General features: G+C 45.0%; 1 protein-coding gene across 1 annotated transcript in view; it reads right to left on the bottom strand.

The window, feature by feature from the left end:
* The window catches only part of CHPT1 (choline phosphotransferase 1), a gene marked incomplete at its 5' end in the record, with an annotated part of 18,115 nt that overhangs the window by 2,507 nt on the left and 2,224 nt on the right, over positions 1-13,384 (bottom strand). Inside the window, 5 exons of the mRNA XM_010156503.1 lie at positions 1,185-1,316; positions 2,848-2,932; positions 6,368-6,509; positions 7,541-7,688; positions 11,384-11,533. Coding sequence (XP_010154805.1) covers positions 1,185-1,316; positions 2,848-2,932; positions 6,368-6,509; positions 7,541-7,688; positions 11,384-11,533 — 657 coding nt within the window. The remainder of the gene's footprint in view (positions 1-1,184; positions 1,317-2,847; positions 2,933-6,367; positions 6,510-7,540; positions 7,689-11,383; positions 11,534-13,384) is intronic.

A 13,384-nucleotide genomic window follows, 5' to 3' on the forward strand; every position in this document is an offset into this window, starting at 1 on the left:
CCCCTTCTCTAGTGTTTGGAAAATGTCACACTGGGGGAAAAAAAAAAGAAGCTGGCCGGATTACTGTTGTTAGGAAATAAGTAGCAAGGCAGATTTTTTGGGTTTTTTTAATCCACTGATGAGGTTTTCCATTACAAAAGAGATGAAGAGATAAACTCTCCTATCTTTATTTTAACGATCAAAGTGAATTTCTCTGTCAGATAACTAAACCAGAAGTCACAGCGCTGTTAGCAAGGCTTGAGGGACCACAGTAATGATGTTAAAGACAAACAGCATATTTCTAGAAGTAAGTTAAACAAACCTGAAAGTACTGACCAAGACATTAAAGAGTAAATATGTGTTTTCATCCGTGTCCTAGATAACCTCTCTGTCAGGGCCTAAGTCCAGTTTGGCGTCTTGGTCATAATGAAAGGGGTGATACAGTGGCAGAGCTGAATGGGAAAACTTACAGTGCCTGCTGATCCAGCAAGCGCTTAGCCAGCAACCAGTTCAGTTTTAGGAGGTTTAGGACTGAAACAAGATTCCTTACCACCAACTTCTGTGAGATTTTAGCATTCACAAATCCAAATGTCAAGACATAGAGGCAAGAATGTTTTTCAAACAGCTGAGTTGTAGACTTTTTATAGATCATAACGGCCAGTGTGATAAGGAGCCCGATGTGCAGGCCTGGTGAAAGAACGCTTGTTCCCTGAAATACAAATGGAGAGAAAATTTGTCTTAGGCTTCAGTCACACAGTAAGATCCAGATTTTGTATGTATTGCAAACCCCATGAAACAAAACCAGAGTTGTCAAGACTCTGGGAAAGTCCACTAGCATTATGCCCAGGCCATTAGCGTCCTTTGCAGTGACCACTAATGAATTTTGTCAGAAAATTCAGGCTGGACGAGGCTTTGAGCAACCTGGTCTAGTGGAGGGTGTCCCTGCCCATGGCAGGGGGGGTGGAACTAGATGGTCTGTAAGGTCCCTCCCAACCCAAACCATTCCATGATCTTATGATTCTAATGCACTGCTAGTTCCTTCGACAGAAGAAATCCAGTAACAGGCAGAGAAGGAAGAAGATGAAGCCATCCAAGACTCGTATGCTTGTCTGCTTAAGCAAGTAAAACCCTTATGATCATCTGAAATGTGATAAACCGTGGGCATAAGTTATTCAGACCTCATCCGGATTTTTAAAGCCACTTACTGCTATTGTAGATCCATTCTTTCCAACCCCTCCACCAAAGATGACACGGAAGTAATTGAAAAAAGAAAGTGCTGTTCCACACAGTATGCCACAAACTGCAAAGAACTTCAGCTCTAAGCCCACCAAAGGGACCTTACCAGGAAAAACAAGAGAAAGATATTAAAAGTTAAGGATAACACTGTTTTTAAAAAAGTGATTTAAAAAGCTGCTGATACCTACTAAAAAATTGTTTTCTTTGAACTCTCACTTTCCCAGGAACAGGCTTAGGAGGACAGTGTTTGGAATTTGTTTCCTTACTAAGGAGATGACAGATTTCTTCTGTAATGTTTAAACTTGACTTTTGAGTACTTAAGTTTCTGTCTCGAAATTCTGCTAAATCTTACTGTGTTTGTCCTTACAATATTCCTCAACAATTTCGACTATGTAAGCAAAAACTTGACACGGACTACGGCATGTCCAGGGCATGGGAAGGGGGAGGATAGTTCCTTCTGTTGCGCTGGGTGACACAGTACTGAACCACAGGGAACGCAAACACCGCCTGCCTGCTGTGTGTTTCGGTATGGGTGATTCGTATGCTGTATCTCTGCAGTCAGGACAGTCGCCAGATATGCGTGTTAATCAAGCAGTTACCTTCCAGAATCAACTGCAGTTTCAAGGAAATTTCCAAAGGCAGCAGAGGATTTAAAAAAAGAAGTGGTAACAAATTGAACCACTGACTACATTTTTGAATATAGATCGTTTTGAGATACAGCACAACTACCACAGATTTTAATAGTGAAGAATAATCGATCATAACTAAAGTCTAATGCACCTACTTTATTCTCCAACGTGAAAGTAAGCCTTTTGAAAACAGAATAAATGCATCTTGTAGGATGGGGAAAGTAAACAAAGTTTAGATAAACATTTCTAAAATGCTGAGTGAACTCCTGAATTAATTTGAATTAATTGTGGCTTATATTTAGATTAATTTGTATTGGTTGTCAGTAGCATGGAATGGTCTCAGCTCCTCCATGCACTGTAACCCAGCAGAACTGCATATTTCTGAGTAAAGACCCTAGTACAGAAGGGATGAAACTGTCAGTCTGATATACTTTTGATCCTATCCACCAAAGTGCATCTTTAAAGCTCAGGAAAAGAGACAGAGATAGGGAAATGCTTTTGGACAGAAAATCAATCCTTTAAATACGATATTTGCATTTACGTTGGCTCTGACTGTTAAAAATCAGTACATCTCCACTGGCACCTAAATAGGGACTGCGTAATCAAAACCCCTAATTTCATCCCATGGTTTTGTTAGATTGAAGCATTTAGTCTTAAATTTTAAAATACAGCATCCTATAAATCATTTAACTGAACAGAAATGTATGTCTTGCAATAAAATACACCACCCTCCCGCCCACAACTAGTTGCTGAAGCTTAATTATTTGCAGATCCGAGGTTTGCGTGGCAGATGGGGTCTGTTTTCCTCTGCGTGGCTCTAAGCGCGTGCACAGGAGTCACACCGTTACATCGACATTAACTATAACTAACCCGCGTTTGAGCAGTAAGCTAACCCAGAACATTGCAGAACTAGCAGGGGCTGATGGTACCTGTACAAGACAACCTCAAATGCCATAGGAACTGTCAGCACGTAACAGGGCCTCAGAATACCGAATACGCTTACCCTGTAGTCCCATACCGCTGTTCCACTGTACGCGGACACCAAGAGCAGCATCGTTATGGCTAGCTGCACTTCAGTTACATCAACCCTGTGAAGGGAAAATGGGAGATTTAGTTCAAGAAAAGGTCTTTTTGCTGTAAGCATAAGGTGGGCAAGGGGGAAAATCTAAAAACAGGGACTTTAAGTTATCTCCTTAGAAGTGCTTCAAATTACATCAATGTATACAGAGTATGGTTTTCCGTGACTGAGAAAGACATTCTATCCGGAGACACACATCTTTGCTTACGATTTAAAATTAAATCTATACTCCTTACGTAGAGCAAGCTACATATAATTCTGTGGAATATGGGGGGGAATATAATAATAAATATACATAGAATATGGGGAAAATCTTTAATGAATACATTGTTAACTGTTTGATAATTCTGTATCAATGTAGAGAGTTGCTGCTGTGTAAGCATCAAACCAAAGTTTAAGGCAAGCTCGTAGTAAAGTAAATCAAACACTTCCATTAAAAGCCTATCCTAGAAACATGGACCATACAGGCTGGGACAGAAGGGAGTTCTTTAAGCCATCGTATCACAAATACTTGACAGATACAGGCTGCAAACGCAAAGTCGTATTTTGGGGGCTGAGTCAGTGGATAGCTAAGCATTTATCCTGCTTCAGAGGACACAGAATGGATATCTTGCTTTTTTCCGTAAAAACATCTTTTAAATAGGCGACCTTGTATGCCCCCTGAAGTCTAGAGTCTGTATTCCACCTTTTTTGCTCTCAGACAAGACAGCCCAACTCTTTCTTCCTGTGTTTGTTTGACAAAATGTTTTGAGAAGACCTGAACATATGAAAGAATTGATATGTTCAAAAAAGCTTTAAAATAAGGACAGAAAGTGCACATCTAAGGTACTGTTTATGCTACAAAAAGGTTCTGAGCTGGTTTTGTACTGAAGTTACCTGCAAACAGGAAATGTTTAAAATAGGACGTTTCCTTAAGCAGTCAGGATAAATTTGCAGGTTTAAGGCGTTATGACCATAGGCAACATGTATCATGACTTGCTTAGCGCGTGAACTGTCTGCACAGGAAACTGTGTTTAAAGGGAGATAGGAATGAACTCTTGGCTAATGGAAAACATTTATCTGGTCTTGATAATCACAGTAACATTAAATTCTCTTCTTTCACCCGAAAGACAGTGATAAAACATGCCAAGTTTCATCACAAGCTTCAGACTCTTAATCTTAGAAGAGTCACAAGTTCAAGCTGCAAGTAGAGGATATGCTGAGGTGCCGGTCAGTGTCCAAAGCCGATGGAACAGGCAGTCCCCTCCCTCCTGCACCCTCACCTGCACGAGCCATTGCGCCCATCGCGCTGCAGGGTGAACCAGCTGAGCTCACGTAGGTTTTTAGTCTTCTCCCTCTTTCATGAACTGGCGTGAAGTCAAGTGACAGAGTCTGTGTGGGGGGAAACGGGGCAGCACTGCTGGGGGTGGGCTTCTCCCTCTCTGCCAGGGCTGAAGTGCTACACGACCTCTGCCCCGTCTCTGCTGTAGCTGCACACCGGCCCCGTCTGTCGGTTACCTCATGCCAGAGCGTCCGCATGCAAGCGTTAAACCCCAGGTCTTGGAGCTGTACTGCACTCGCTGTTGGCGGCACGAGAAGGCTCGAGCTTGAAGCTGAGTCGTTAAACATGCCAAAGTTTGGTAGTTAATTTTACAGAGGCTCAGACACTGGGTTGCAGCACAGCCCAAATCAGAGTCCATAGATTTTAACTGGATGCCGTGTGGTATTCTACACAACCCGACAGTTGAAAAACTGCTGCTCTGATCCTGCTGGTCACCAGCTCTAGGACTCTCTCATCTGCCATTTGACATACAAAATCAAGTGCCACTACATCAGGAACAGCAGCAGTGAAAGCTTCCATCCACGTTATTAAGTATTACCATATTCAGGGCAGTATAATACTGCCGTCATGTAGTCTCTCACCTCTGTGCTTAAGAGAAACAAAATTTCAAGCCTTGAAACAGCTCTGACCTGTGCTCACTAAACAGAAATAAGCTGTCTTAGAGAAAAGCTGCTTCTGTTTACCTTCAAACGGTGAGCATGGAACACCAGGCCATTCCGAACTGCAAGCACTATGCACTATCACTGTATTTACACAGAAGCCATTAAGTTTTTAATGAAGAAGGCATATGGGGCACAGGAGCCTCGGTGCCTTCCCGATGCAGAGAAATCATTCCCACATTTTATGCTAGAACAAAAGGAATGCACTAAAGCAATCATTTCCGCAAAATCCCAGAGCTGATGGCATAGTCCAGCTCCCTCCTCTGTAGTCCACTGTCATGTATGGAAGTTATCCTAGTTCAGCCATCCCTCTAAAAACACCTTGTTTTGTTACAGCACATGACGTCCTCTATAAACAGCAGGATGGGTAGGCAGGTAGGAGAGTTATAGTTTGTGCGGTGAAGTGCTTTATCAGTGAATAACAAGAGCTGTTAGCGTAAACCACCGAGACAGCTTTGTACGCACAGCGAGCAGTATGCAAGGATTAGCTGTGCGCCCAGTGATCCACAGATATGCTAAGATGCTCCTTGCTAATTAGGACTGTGAACAGGTGACTTAGTAAGGGACTAAGATTATCAGGATAGCCTTCCCCCATCACGCATTTCCAGTTTTGCTGCTATGGAAGTCTCCCACCTTTTCCAGAAATCATTACTGGAGTGCAGCGCATCGTTTAAAACCAGCAGAAGGCCGTGGCGAGGCACCACCACAGCAGCGGGAGGGTGCTGCAATCCCCACTCTATCAGGAGTTACACTGAAATCGTTATCTTCTGTGTGAAGGTCATGTCTCCTATGCTGCAGGGAGGACAGGTGACGTTTCTACCAAGTCAGGAACAGCCATCCCTAGACTGTGCCCTGACACAAACCCGACATCAAGACAACAGGCGCAAAGCCTCCACTTAAAGCTGGTTAGTTCTTCAAGCACTGCCATAGCTCTGTGGAAGCCCTTGCCAAAGGATGCAATGGATGCAGAGAGTTCGTTCCAAGCAAGACAGAACATGTGTGTGGAAGGGAACCCCGATAGCAGGGGAATTTCTCTAAAACTGCACGTGGTTCAGAGTCCCCTGGGCTGAAACTGTGTGGCTGGGAAGCTGCAAAGGGATGTGCTGTAGGTGCTTGCTCTGCCCCTGCTCCTACACTTGTTTACTCTGCAAGGAAGACCTCTCTGCCCTGAGCCTGCATGGTGCTTGTGGGGGTTCCGAGAACAAATCCGCAGACAAAAGAGCCGAAGGCATGCAAACAAAGCATAGGTAGCCAAGGTCAGCTGCTAACATAACAAGTCCTCCGCTCTGTATTATGCGGGGTTTTAAAGTTCTTGCCAGGTGAAACACAAGTCAGCGAGGGTGGAAGGGACACGACGAAAAAGGTGAGAGGAAGAGAGCAGGGAAAAAAACAAGAAGAAATGGAAACCAAGTAGCTAGCAGTATCCGACATTAAGCCACGTGTACTTCTAAAGATGCCTACTTACTTTCCAAACCTTAGTATGCCTGAGACATATGTCTGCCAGTGAGCAGAATAGAACATGAACAGTCCCACAAAACAACAGAAAAACAACCAGTCAGGATTTGTTCCTAGTCGGATTGCTATGCAGGATCCAAGGACAACAAAAACTGAAAAGCAGAAACGAACACATTAGTCATGTACCCTCTTTGCCTGCAGTTAAGAGAAATAAAAATGTCACAAGGCATTTCACATCACTGTAACAAAGCAATGATACGACTGCTACTTCACCGGGTAGCTAACCCCAGGGACAGCCCTGGCAGGGGAGACGGACACACAGGACTCCTTTTCTTCCAAGTGAGGGCCCACCTTCCAGCCTAGAGTGGCCATTCTCCCTCCTTCTGGCCTGTCCCATGTTCTGGGCGGCACTGACAGCCTCACCTGAAGGGCCCAGCTCACAGAGACTGGTAGCAGCACTTGTCTGGGAAGTGAGGTGTAAAGAACGTACCAAAGCCCAGGACAAACGTTTCAGCCATCAAGCTTTTATAGAAGGCATTGCCACCAACAGCAGCTAAGTTATTGAAAGTAAAACTGAGCAAGGCTTACTTTTTAAGGACTTCACATCAACTTTTTTTTAAACTTATCCTTCTACGGAATACAAATTGTCCTCCTCCTAAATGCCAGGCTGGATGCCATGTTACTGTACTGGTATTTGGGCAGCTCATTCCTAAAGCGGCATCTTCAGTTTCACATGCCAGCATCAGTCTTTTAGGTCCTTGAAATCCTTTACTTGGCATCACTGTACCGTACTGGAAAACGAAGGCGCTGTACAGTACAGAATCTGTAAGCATGCTCTTCCAGAGTTCTGCATTCACCCCCCAGCTCAGTCAAAGAACACTGCCTGTGTAGATGTGCAGCATGTAAGGGCAGAATGCCCAACATCTGCCAAAGGTACTTCTGACATACCCCCCTGACACTGGCCAGGGATGCAAAGGGCAGAGGCAGCCTTGGCTGGAGTGACCAGGAGGTGGGGAAGTTACCATGAAGGAAGGGAACATGCTGACCATGCTCTGAGCAGGGCCTTGGACTAGATCATCTCCAGGCATCCTTTCCAACTCCAACAGAACTATGATTAACCAGCTCCTCTTGAAAACAGGTAACTTTTTTAAAACTAGGTTGGGTAACAGTAGGTTAAGGCTACCTGTGGAAATAGAGTCGCAACCATGATCAAAGAGTTCTCCTAGAGGAGAACTACTGTTTGTTCTTCGGGCTTGCTTCCCATCAATGGCATCCAGAGACTGGTAGATAAAAAGTCCTAATGCACCCAGGATGTAGGCCCAAAAAGGTGCCTGAAAGAGATTCACATAAAAGGTCACCAGGCAGTTCCCAATTGCTTAGCTGAAAATCTACGTCGTTAAAGGTAAAATATTGTTCAGCACCAAACTACACGACATTGTGCTATTTGTTACTTAGTTAATGGACAAACCCAATTCTGTGCAGTAGTGTCTGCATGAATTGTAGTAACTACTGTAATGAACTGCTCCAGATATACCAGTGAAACACAGGTCCTTCTGTTTATGTAAAAAACCAAAGCAAACAAACACCCACCAAAAAAAAACCCCACACACAAACCGCCCAAAAAAACTCTTTAACCTCTCTTTTGCATCACCTGACTTATTTTTCCACCATAAAACCACAGTATTACTATCATTATTTGTATACTTTGTGCTGACAAATGTTATGAAAGTAAAATTACTCTTTAAAAAAGAAAACAGTAGCAAGGCACTTACTGAAGTTCTCAGCAGTTTATGGGACAGACACTTGGATGATTTGCTCCGATTTGTGAAATACCATTACGTTTTACTGAATAAAGACTTAAGCTTTAAGGGCAAGAGATTTTTTCCAACATACAAAAAATTGACTACGTAGGCACTTTGGACAAGGGTTTGAAGAAATTAAGTAACTATCTACTGAAAATAGTTACCAGAGTTTAAAAACAAGCTGTCAATCAGCTACATTAATACCAGTCTTGGGTTCAAAGGAACTGTCCTCCCGCAGTACCGTTCGAAAGGCTGACAGAGCTGGGTCTGTTTAGCTTGGAGGAGGCTGACGGGGGATCTTATCAATGCTTATCAATATCTAATGGGTGGGTGTCAGGAAGATGGGGCCAGGCCCTTCTCAGTGGTGTCCAGTGGCAGGACTAGGGGCAATGGCCATAAACTGGAAAACAGAAGGTTCAGCCTGAACATGAGGAAACCCTTCTTCCCTGTGAGGGTGACAGAGCACTGGAACAGGCTGCCCAGAGAGATGGAGCCTCCTTCTCTGGAGACTTTCCAAAGCCACCTGGACTTGTTCCTGTGTGACCTACTCTAGGTGATCCTGCTCTGGCTGGGGGGTGGACTAGATCTCTGGAGGTCCCTTCCAACCCCTACCACTCTGTGACTCTGTGAAAGCTTTATTTTCACATACACAGTCGTATGTCTTTGTCTAGGAATTTATTTTTACTACAAACTATTTATAACACCTTTTGAACAAAGTACAGGAAATGTTTGCCTCAAGTAGTTCCCAGCAGTATCCTTAATATTCAGAAGCTGTTTGTGAAAAGAGAGTCAAAGTTCGGTGTACATGTTGGAAAGGCAACTGGCAAGTTAAACAAGCCAACAGCCACAGGCAGCCACGGAGCTGAATCCCTGCCCGCTCCCAGGTAAGGGACAGCTGCTGTGGCTCTGCGCAGAACACATCCTTCCCTCTGCAGGTCCTCTCCCACAGTACAGGCAGGCCAACGTGATTACACTTATTTCCTAGGTCCAGGAAAGGCTATTGGGTAGATTTTTACAACAGTGCAAATCTTGGTGAGCTGAGAGTTGTCCACACTCGCATAAACCCAGCATCGCTGCCGGGGAGAAGGGAAAAACGATAGCTGCAAATCAGTTCACAGGCAGGGACAGCAGAAGGCGGCAGGAAGAATGCAGGCGAGGTGAGCTCCTCCTCCAGACTTTCTGATTTTCTCATCACTGTTACACTCCCTGACTTGAGCTAGGAAAAAGTTATGCCTCCAGTTTGACTGGACACATCCTGCCCAAGAACCAGCACGCTGAAGGGAAGTTCCATTCTGACTATTCAAGGCTGGCTGATGCACTATGTTACTGCTACTTTCCTGCTTTTCATAGGGAAACAGTGCTGTGCACAAAGTTATGATTTTCCTGCTACCAGGTATTTGGATAATTTCGTTAATAAAACATTCCACCATTTAAAGTCAAATGCTTGGCTGCTCCGCCCAGCTCTGAATCAAGACAGTCAAAGGGTTTGGGACTCCAGCCGTAGGTGAGAAGTCTGGATTTCTGTGTACACAGAAAACTTAGAAAATGCTGCAAAACTGGCAAGGCTGTCTTTCCCCTTAATCCAAGGAAATTAAGAAAAATTGTAATCACAGATGATGTTGGAAGCCTTGAGCATGTGAAAGAGGATGAGTAGTGTGTCCTCCTTACTCCAAGGACATTTAACATGCTGGTATCTGGTAACACCCCAAGATCACACTGTAGGCCAAGTGATGGCAGCAATGCATGCTTAATGTCCAAGAGTGTAATTAGTCGAGTTATGTAGGTTTCTTCTCCATTGTTAGTCCAGTTATACAAAGGAATTTTGTGTTGGGGGACAGGGTTAAACCAGAGAGTGAGTTCTTAGGCATCTTTTGAAAAAGTTTCTCTCCTCTGCCAAAGGGGGAAGGACACAGCCTACGGACAACAGGAGGAGCTTACTCCCACCCTGGCTTCCCAGACACAGAGAGCCATGTAGAGGAACAGAGAGCTTGAGGGCCTCTCCCGGTGCAAGCCCACTTGGGTCAGATGTTCTGCTGGAAGGCAGTGGATACCTGTTGGTCCCCGTTCTCACTCTCCACCTTTCCAAAACAGAGAGCTGTCAGCCACTGCTCAGGGATTTCAGGACAAAAAAGCACAGCTAGGACCCTGTTGAAGCTAAGATTATTTTACTCGTGATATAGTCCACATACTACATTTACCACAGTACCTACACCAGCCTTTTCAAAACTTTGTTATATGGAAAACAAGAGATGTGCTCAAAGAAGGCAGCTCCTGACACAAGCCTGGGAGTGACGCCTCATGAGCAGGCGGCTAGGGACAACCACTGGTTTCACCCAAGCCCTTTAAAGTAGTATTTTAAAGACATTTCCAGTTTTATCACTGATACTACTGTGAAGTGCCATAAAGGTAGTCTCAGCGTTTCACAAGGCATCCTTACTGTGACACACTTCTAACAGTTAGGAAAAGATAGCCTGAGATCCATCAAAACATGCTAATATCCCTGGATTTTAAGAAGTAAGCCAGGCCACACCTGGCAATTTTGTCCAGGACACCACTGCTTTTTCAGCTGCATTAGGCTCCTTTTGCAACCACCAACCTATAACTGAGATAGATTTTGGTTGGCTTTAAACTCCTCAGGTTCTCCAGATCATGGACAAAAGTAGACTGTATCCAGTGCTAAACAGGCAAGCTAAATTCCTTACCCACTCTGCATTAACACCCTCCAACTTCAGAGTGGAGCACATCAGCAGTGTAGTTTCTTATTCAACTGGATCATTTCCAAAACTGAAACTCAGGGACAGAAACCTGCTATGTCACATTTTTTTATCACTGGCCGCAGTGCTCTATGCTGCACGCCTGGTATTGTCACCGTCTTCTGAAATGCGAGCTCCATGAAATACAGCCTCAATTCTACCCCAAGCAGAGGGCTTGCATGCTGTTTACCGCCATCAGTTCATGAAAGTTTTCACAGCCCACAGAACGTGAGGCAAGAGTTCTTGTTGAAGGTAACATCGTCTACATTTACCTTATCTCACCTCCAAACTTTAAATGCAAAACCAACCACATAAACCAGCTTCAACCCAAACCTCCCTCATTAGGGCTGGCTGACAAAGCGGTGGCTTTTGTTGCGGTGCAAGTTACAGCACAGGGATCATCATGACAACTGCTCATCCAAGGCTGCATGCATTAGCTCCTGCTGGAACAAATCAAAGCACCCAACCCACCCAGACTCCAAAACTAAACCGCACTGCTCCTTGACGATCTGGAAAGAGGGGGAGGGTTTTATCCTCTTCCCAGTAAGGATCATCTGTATCCATTAACACCTGTAACGGATGCATCTGTATCCCCACAGCTGCGGAGAAGGGAATAAGATCCTAGTAAGAACAGGGGAACAGGTGTCTGAGGAAGCTTAGAAAAACAATCTGGGTCATTTCATCCCTAGGCTGTCAAGTTCAAATTTAACCCAAAGTGGTAAAAACCAAACGTCACTTGTGATCAATGAGGCATTTAGCAAATCAGAGCATGCATTTAATGTTTTAATCAGTAAAATACAGTTTTCCAGTTCACCAAGGGTGCACAGAGGTTTCCAAAGTTCCCAATACCAGATTCTCTCTGCTATCTGCCCTCTCCATACAGCTACAGCTGCCATCTCCTCCGCCTTCTCACATGCCTGGCTCTCCATCCAGGGATGTCCCCTGCCAGCTTCCCACGATGCTGCACCCAAGTAGTTTGCAAATTAGAGAAGTGGGAACATTTGAGAATGCTGACATGGCTGACAGACTCAGCAGAAAGGTCAGGAGGCTCCCAATAATAATCAGCTTTTCACTGATGAGGTGTTTATTAGCTCTGCCCAAAGTTATATCCTGTCCAAGCAAACGTATTATTTGGCCAGTGCTAGATGGAACTAGAACGAGAACACAAACCTGGGGGAAGGGGGGTGGGGATGCTTCTCTGCTTCAGTGAAAAAGGACATCTGAAAGATGATACAGCCCCAGAATCTTGTCACACACAGATCTGGTACAGCAGGTCTGGTCATCTAATGAACCAGAGGGTGTCAAAACAAAACCATGTGCACATGGTGTCTGACAGGTACGTGTGGCATGCCTCTACTTCTGGGAAAAGTGTGGGTTGAACGGTAGTCCTTACTCTTCTGCTCCTGTGATTCCACCCCACAAAGGAGCATGGACAGCTGCGAAAGACTACATGTGCCCAGATCCCTGACAACTTATGGCAAGCAAAGCCCTCAATCCCAGAGAGTTCAACAGCCCAAGCTTTTGCAATGTTTAAAGTCTCAGCCCCCCTTAATTACTTATCCCATTTAGCCATAATCTCGCTTCCGCAATCCACAGCTACTAATTTTGCCCCAGTCTACATGGCCCTTCTCTGGAACAGATCCAGAATAGAGACAGATTTTTACTGGACTCCCTCCCTCTTCTGCCCCCACGGAACATTTCCCTCACTTCTGCTCTGCACAAAGCACTGTGCACAACTGTACTAACAGCAGGAGAAGGGAAGGGGCTGTTTACACCTGCATTGCAGGCGGGGGAGAGGGCAGGGAGGACAACAATAGAAATAATCAAGTGATCGTACTATAGCCCAAGTGCATCTCATGGACACCAGGGACTCCCTGCATGCCTTCAGCATCCTCCTCTCCTGCCCTTCTGTGCCGGGGCCTCTGAACCTTTGCTGTTACTTCATGCCGAGTTTCTCCCATTCACTACCAGGTGCTCTGTCCTTCACTCACGGGTATTGGCTGGATTCCCCACCCCACTCAGTGCTTCACACGTCTCCTCTACCCAGGTCAGGGACTTAATGCTTCTTCACGCCCCCAGTTCATACCGGCTGCTCCAGTTCACCCTCTTCTCTGCTCCTCTATTCTCTCTCCCACAAAGCTCAGTCGCATCCCTGCTGTTTGCATGTCACGTCTGGCAATACCTTCCCCTCATTTCTCCCTCTGGCAGGAAAAAAATCAAGACAATCTCTCTTTCAGTTTAAAAGGTGGGGGTTTTGGGTTTGGTTTGGGTGTGGGGTTGTTGAGGTGGGTTTTTTTTTTGGGGGGGGTGGGAAAGAGGGGTGTTATTGGTTTTTGGTTTTCTTTTCTCTTTAAGGGAGTTTTTTAAAAGGGGGAAAGAGAAGCAGAGACAGCACCTCGACAATCACAGAATGGTTTGGGTTGGAAGGGACCTTACAGACCATCCAGTTCCAACCCCCCTGCCATGGGCAGG

Source organism: Eurypyga helias, unplaced genomic scaffold, assembly GCF_000690775.1.
Source record: "Eurypyga helias isolate BGI_N326 unplaced genomic scaffold, ASM69077v1 scaffold4758, whole genome shotgun sequence".
Taxonomy (NCBI): domain Eukaryota; kingdom Metazoa; phylum Chordata; class Aves; order Eurypygiformes; family Eurypygidae; genus Eurypyga; species Eurypyga helias.